This window comes from Etheostoma spectabile, chromosome 15 (assembly GCF_008692095.1).
Source record: "Etheostoma spectabile isolate EspeVRDwgs_2016 chromosome 15, UIUC_Espe_1.0, whole genome shotgun sequence".
NCBI lineage: Eukaryota > Metazoa > Chordata > Actinopteri > Perciformes > Percidae > Etheostoma > Etheostoma spectabile.
In genome coordinates this window covers 21468306-21475559 of record NC_045747.1, presented here as the reverse complement: position 1 = coordinate 21475559, position 7254 = coordinate 21468306, and the positions used below count along the sequence as shown (strand labels likewise).

The 7254-nt window shown below is 43.8% G+C and overlaps 1 protein-coding gene and 1 pseudogene across 2 annotated transcripts in view; one reads left to right on the top strand and one right to left on the bottom strand.

Annotated features, from left to right (window-relative positions):
* The window catches only part of LOC116703251 (vacuolar protein sorting-associated protein 35-like), a 56791-nt pseudogene extending 52181 nt beyond the window's left edge, over positions 1–4610 (bottom strand).
* A 744-nt stretch (positions 4611–5354) lies between these two features.
* c15h16orf87 (chromosome 15 C16orf87 homolog) overlaps positions 5355–7254 on the top strand; it is a 58129-nt gene continuing 56229 nt past the window's right edge. Inside the window, exon 1 of one of the 2 annotated variants that reach the window (XM_032537902.1) lies at positions 5355–5646. In XM_032537902.1, coding sequence (XP_032393793.1) covers positions 5581–5646 — 66 coding nt within the window. In that variant the 5' untranslated portion in view covers positions 5355–5580. The remainder of the gene's footprint in view (positions 5647–7254) is intronic. The other variant, XM_032537901.1, reaches the window with a different exon arrangement.

Below are 7254 nucleotides of genomic sequence, written 5' to 3'. Positions count from 1 at the left end.
GAGGGAGGTGGCTCAGACATGGAGATCAAAATGTGAGGTAAGACTCAAGTTGCTCACATGTTTGTATGTATGTATGTATGTATCTATGTATGGAGAGGAGGAACAATATGGAAATTAAGTGGCCATAGTTCTGCCCTAAGACAAACACTATATGATTGCATAAAATCTAATATCTTAACTGAACTGACTTCTCTTACAAAATGAGATTGTACAAGCTCTACACTGTATGCATAATTTGTTACTATATGTTTTACAGCAACTTTTCCTGTCAACCCTCGGTGGTTGTACTGGAGGTGATGCCATCCGCCGCATGTTGCAACGAATGATGTGCTGAGACAGTGCAGCTTGCACGGAAGAAAAACAAAGAAAGCCTTCCAGGACCTGGCTGTATGCAGGGTTATAACAGGCAGGTGTTATTTTAATGTTCACATTAGTATTATGCTTAGCTTGGCTGACAAGAGGTTTTAATTTGACTTATAACTTTGCTTCATTTGGACTTCTACTCTAGCGGCCTGCCAGATAACTTCCCTGCGCTGACTGCTGCAGAAGCGGAGGATTTGATTGGGCAAGTTCTGAGTTTGCCCCACACAGACGGTATGAAGTTCTTCTGCGTTTATGTTCATAATAAAGTTCATCAAAGAAATTCTTTTGTTAATGTGTTCATCTTAGTATTACATGTCTAATTTTGTTTATTTCTTATAGGCCAGCTGAGAAGGACTGAGCATGGAGCCCTTTTTAATTTTGTATTAATATTTTTTTAGTGACTTATTTTGCACACACTTACAAACACATCTTTATGCATCTTGCACTACATTTACACCTACCATCCTATCTTTGTTGTATTTTTTTCAGTGTTTGAATATAAGTTTTGAAATGCCATCAAGTTTGCCTGTTCATTCCTTCTACTAATATAACTTTGTATGTAGGTACGTGTGATTACAGTACATACATACACACAAATGGTGTGTTGTTTTTTTAAAGGTTGGAATCTACTGCTTTTCTTAACGTTCTGGGAACGTTCCCTGAAGGTTTGTTTGGTTGTATTTTGGTTTTCTGCTGGTTATTGGAAGGTTTTCTTAACGTTCGGGAACGTTCGTTTGTGGTTACAGCGAACGTTCCCCTAACGTTAAGGACTAGGCTCGTTCGAGATGAACTGCGCCTCGCCTGTAAAGTGACGAGAGCGGCGGTAGCAGCGGGGGGGCGGTGACAAAGCTGCGGTAAAGTTGGACAGTTTCCAGCCGATTCCACCACCGCCTTCAGGCTGGACAGGAAGTGATGAAAACACTGTGGTGCGATTCCGATTAATAAAATATAATCAGACCCTCATACCGCTGTACACAGTTCCCAGTTTTTTAGTTGACAGATGCTGCAAAGTGCTCTACATGCGACCTGTTGCTGATTTTAATGAACACGACTGGAGATGATCCGTGATCTGAACGGATTTGTCTCTTTGACTTCTAAACTTAACTATCGTCACACAACATGTGTTCTGGACAATAAGTCTTTAAATCAGACAAATAGCAATTAAAATCGCTCCGATTCAAAAACAGTAAAAAGTTTATATAAAACGTCATCATGTTGTAAACCATCGGTGTTAAATCAGCTGAGAAGCCGGCGTTTCCCAGCATGCTCTGGGTCCGCCTGGTCCGCCTGGCTCTTGCAGTCGTGAAAAGCAACTGCGCCCCTGCGTCTCAGAACTGCGCCGCCTTGCTCTCGTGAGATTTCCGTTGCCCACGTGTGCATGACGTCAGAGCAAGTCGGGATCAAGTCGGACACAAATCTACCCGGCATGCAACGGCGCCGATCGCCGGTGATCGATTCTTCGCGCGACCTGGCTCATCTCGAACGACCTACCTTTCCGTAACGTTAGCTAGGGTTGCAACGCTAAGGAACGTTCCCCTAACTTCGCTAAAGTTTGCAACCGGTTCGAACGTTCGCCTAACTTAGGCTCGTTCGAGATGAACTGCGCCTCGCCTTAAAGTGGACAGAGCAGGCGGCTGCAGCGGGGGCGGTGACAAAAAGCTGCGGTAAAGTCGAACAGTTTCCATCCGTTTCCAGCAGCCTTTAGCTGACAGGAAGTGTGGAAAAACTGGGTTGCAATTCCGATTTAACAAAATATATCAGACCCACACATCAGCTGGTACACAGTCTCCAGTTGTTTTAATTATGACAAGTAGCTGGCAAAGTGCTCTACATGCGATCTGTTTGCTGATTTTAATGAACAACAGACTGGAGATGATCCGTGATCTGAACGGATTTATCTCTTTGACTTCTAACTTAACTATCAGCCTCACAACATGTGTTATGTACAGAATAAGTCTTTAAATCGACAATAGCAATTAAAATCCTTCCGATTCAAAAACAGTAAAAAGTTTTATATAAACGTCATCATGTTGTAAACCAATCAGGTTTAAAGCCGGCGTTTCCCAGCATGCTCTGGGTCCGCCTGGCTCTTGCAGTGCGTCAGCTCGTTCGAGAGAGCAGGTCTGCGCAGAATGATCACCGGCGATCGGCGCCCGTCCATGCCCGTTATATTTGTGTCCGCTTGATCCCGACTTGCTCTGACTCATGCACACGTGGGCACGGAAATCTCACGAGAGCAGGCGGCCGATTTCTGACGCAGGCTTCGCAGTTGCTTTTCACCGACTGCAAGAGCCAGGCGACCAGAGCATGCTGGAAACGCCGGCTTCTCAGCTGATTTAACACCTGATTGGTTTACAACATGATGACGTTTATATAAACTTTTTATTGTTTTTGAATCGGAGCGATTTTAATTGCTATTTGTCTGATTTAAAGACTATTCTGTCCAGAACACATGTTGTGTGACTGATATTAAGTTTAGAAGTCAAGAGCTAAATCCTTCAGATCACGGATCATCTCCAGTCTGTTGTTCATTAAAATCGCAACGATCGCATGTAGAGCACTTTGCCAGCTACTCTGTCATAACTAAAACTGGAGACTGTGTACCAGCTGGTATGAGGGTCTGATTATATTTATAAATCGGAATCGCACCACGTGTTGTTCATCCTTCCTGTCCAGCCTTGAAGCTGCTGAAATCGGCTGGAACTGTCCGACTTTTACCGCAGCTTTTTGTCACCGCCATGCCCGACCGTCCCGAACCCGCTGCTACCGCTGCTCTCGTCCCTTAATACAGGCAGGGAGGCATCAGATCTCTAACGTGAGCCTACTATCACAACTGCGTCTGCCTTGCTCTACTTGATATTGCTCGTTGACGCACAGTGTGCAACGTGCATAGCAGTCTATGCATATCGGATCACAATCTAATCCCGACAAGGCTCGATCTCCGAATCCGTTCGCAGCGCTTGTCTCATCTCAACACCCTTTTCACCGACTGCAAGAGCCACGGACCCAGCCAACCCATAGCATGCTAGGGAAACGCCGGCTTCTCAGCTGATTTAACAGTGATTGGTTTACAACATGATGACGTTTATATAAAACTTTTATGTTTTTTGAATCGGAGCGATTTTAATTGCATTTTGTCTGATTTAAAGACTTATTCTCGTCCAGAACACATGTTTGTGACTGAAAGTTAAGTTTAGAAGTCAAGAGACTAAATCTGATCATTCGAGTACAACCGGTATCCTTGTCTCAACATTCTGTTCGCACTTAATTGACTAATATCACAACAGGACTAACATGAGACACCGGTGTATACGGTCCCAGCTGGTTATGGGTTTATTATCTTTATTAAATCGAATCGCACCACAGTGTTTTCATCACTTCCTGTCCAGCCTGAAGGCGGCTGGAATCGGCTGGAAACTGTCCGACTTTAGGCTCGTTTGAGATGAGCCAGGTCTGCGCAGAATCGATCACCGGCGATCGCGCCCGTTGCATGCCGTTTAGATTTGTGTCCGACTGATCCCGACTTGCTCTGACGTCTTGCACACGTGGGCAACGGAAACTCCACGGCAAGGCGGACGCAGTTCTGAGACGCAGGCGCGCAGTTTCTTTTCACCGACTGCAGAGCCAGGCGGACCCAGAGCATGCTGGGAAACCCGGCTTTCTCGCTATTTAAAATCTGATTGGTTTCAACATGATGACGTTTTATATAACCTTTTTATTGTTTTTGAATCGGAGGTTTTTAATTGCTATTTGTCTGATTTGAAGCCTATTCTGTCCAGAACACCTGCTGTGAGGCTGATAAGACGTTTATGATCAGAGAGACTAAATCCGTTCAGACAGTCGTATCATCTACAGTGTGTTGTAATTAAAATCAGCAACAGATCTCATGAGGCACTTTAACAGCTACTCTGTCATAAACTAAACACACTGGAGACTGTGTACCAGCTGTTATGTGGGTCTGGTTATATTTTATTCAAGTCGGAATCGCACCACAGTGTTTTCATCACTTCCTGTCCAGCCGTGAAGGCTGGACTCGGCTGGAAACTGTCGACTTACCCGCAGCTTTCTGCCCCGCCCCCCCCCGCTGCTGCCGCCTGCTCTCGTCCACTTTCCACGCGCGCACGTTCTATCTCGAACGAGCACTACCGCGCTTTTTGTTCACCGCCCCCGCTGCTACCGCCTGCTTGCGTCTCAGAACTGGCGCCGCCTTGCTCTCGGGAGATTTCCGTTGCCGCCCACGTGTGCATGACGCGAGGCAAGTCGGGATCAAGGTGACACAAATCTAAACCGGCATGCACCGGGCGCCGATCGCCGGTGATCGATTCTCTGCGCAGACCTGGCTCATCTCGAACGAGCCTAACGTTAGGAACGTTCCGAAGTTCGCTGTAACCAAAACGAACGTTCCCGGAACGTTAAGAAACCTTCCATTAACCAGCAGACACCAACTACAACCAAAACAACCTTCAGGGACGTTCCCACAACCAAAACGAACGTTCCCAGAACGTTCTGGAACCAAAATTGTTAGCTGGGGAACAGCTACTTTATGTTTTTGACATCTGGCTGCAGATTCTGTCTCCTTAAATGCAGGACACAGACACAGAAACTTTGGTTTTTGCTGCTGTAGGCTTTTTTAATAATTCAATGTGAGATGTGGACTTCTGTGTAGTGTGTATTTATTTTGTTTTTCATTGATGGTGCGTTGTTTGTATATGTGTTATTTGTGTTGCATTCTGCTGCTGCACAACGAATTGCCCCCCGGGGATAAAAAAAAAGCCTCTTTGAACCTCCAACCTTGAATGCACCTAGTTTCCACCCGCCATCAAACTCTGGAAAGATATGGTGTTAAAACACATCTTCACATATTTACAACACACTTGACTACTCACAAGAGTATGAGAAGAATGTAACAATGATACAGTAGGTGGCGGTAATGCTCGATCTGGTTGCAAGTCGCCATTACGAAGAAGAAGAAGAAGAAGCGCGTGAAGCGTCTTCTTTACCATTTTCCCCATGGAACTTGAATGCAGCACACCAGCAGCAGGACTCTCCTTGCGCATGCTCACAGCGTTAGCATTAGTATTGTGATGTTTGTTTTTAGAAGGTCTGTTATCATCCATCCACTTGGGTCTGTGTGTTTTTTGCATACATGTGTTAGTGGATTTGGAGCAAATCCTTCTCAGAGACAGTTAGCTACCGTACAGCTGGAGGAGACGGACTATGTCGGCAAATAAAACAAAGAAAGTCAAAATGGCTACTAAATCTTGTCCCGAATGCGACCAACAGGTGAGGAGAAGATATATTTCAGTTTTGAACGTTGTTACTGATGCGTACCTTATGGTATGTTCGTAGACAAGTCCTAATAATGTTGCATAACGCTAGGGCTCTTGTAAACGGAGATCAGTGGCTGCCCACAAACGTTGTGTTGAACAAGTTAAGGTTAGCTGTAGCTTACTTTTTAGCAAAGAAATCCTTAAAATTGTCTGAAATGTTGCTATAATTAACATATTTAAGCCTATTTCGGCATTTCGTGACACCTTTGTATTCAGCAGATCAACGCCATTACACGGTAAAGAAACGTGAGCTGGACAGCCAGTTTAAAAGTTCCCGAATTGAAGAGTGATGCACATTTTACCAAAATCTAGGCCATTTAATTACTTAACCGCATCTGAGCTTGCCTATAGGTTATAGCCTATAGTTATTCAGTTTCAATATTTCTGGATGGTGTTTGGCATGATCGTAGTCTGTCTGTCGGGGCTATCATTTGTTTGTGGTCGTGGTGATTTTAAGACGAAGGAATAGTCATGTTCTGTACACACTCTCCTCTCCTGATATTCCAGAAGGCATTCCACAATGTTGTCAGACCTACAGCGTTTTCTTGTTTAAATTGGCTTTTCTTTTTTACAGTTTGCAGTCTTAGATAGTAGTGTCACAAAAGCAGAATTTTGACGTCAATGCCAAATTTAGTATCACAATACTGTATCGAAATGATAGTGAAATGACAATGATTCGATACTCCATAGAGTATCGAATCAAAGATCAAATAACTCTGTAGATCAAATAACTCTGTGGGCTAATAAAACGAGGACGGGATGAGACACGTGGACACACAGTGTCCTGGTGCAAAGACCCACAGTGTAGAAAATAAATTTACAATGAAATCTTAACTATTTCATTTTAATTTCATATATCAGGGCGGGTCAAATGTTAACAACGTATTTTGTGTGATAGACCTGCCTTGTATTATTCTATGAATATCATGATTCTACAAAGCCATTTCCACTTAAACATCCAGAGGCATTATGTTCACTATCACACTGTCACACATTATGTTCACACACACCCACTTCATGATTGGCCCCTCACTTACGCTGACATCTCTCCAAATAGTGCATGTGTAGGTCCTGTGCATGTGTGTTTATTTCAGGTCTGCTTGTAATGTGTAAGTGGAACAACAGAGTGTAAAATGAATTTTCCAAGGGGGTAAGCAAGCATCCAGAAAGTTAAAGCGTACCTCCTATTGGGAACAAACCATCACCTGCCATTCATTTTGACGTCACTTTGACAGTAAATAACTTTACATCTGTAGCATTTAAAGACTCTATTTGTCCACTGTTTATTTTTAAAGAAACAACAATATATAAAGGCTCCATTACCTTGTAGCTTACGTTATGGCTCCGTAGCAGACATTTTCATAAAAATCGGCTAACGCTTGTGTCACAACAATGTGACTTTCTATTGCACAGTAGAGAAATTACCGTCAGGAAAAGCTCACATTAGCTGTTTAGGCTTAATTACTAATGTTAACTAGCATGTTGGTTAGCAGTAATTAGCCTGTGCCTGTGTTATCTCCTAACATATACCTCCGTTCTCCGTTTCTGCTGATTGGGAATG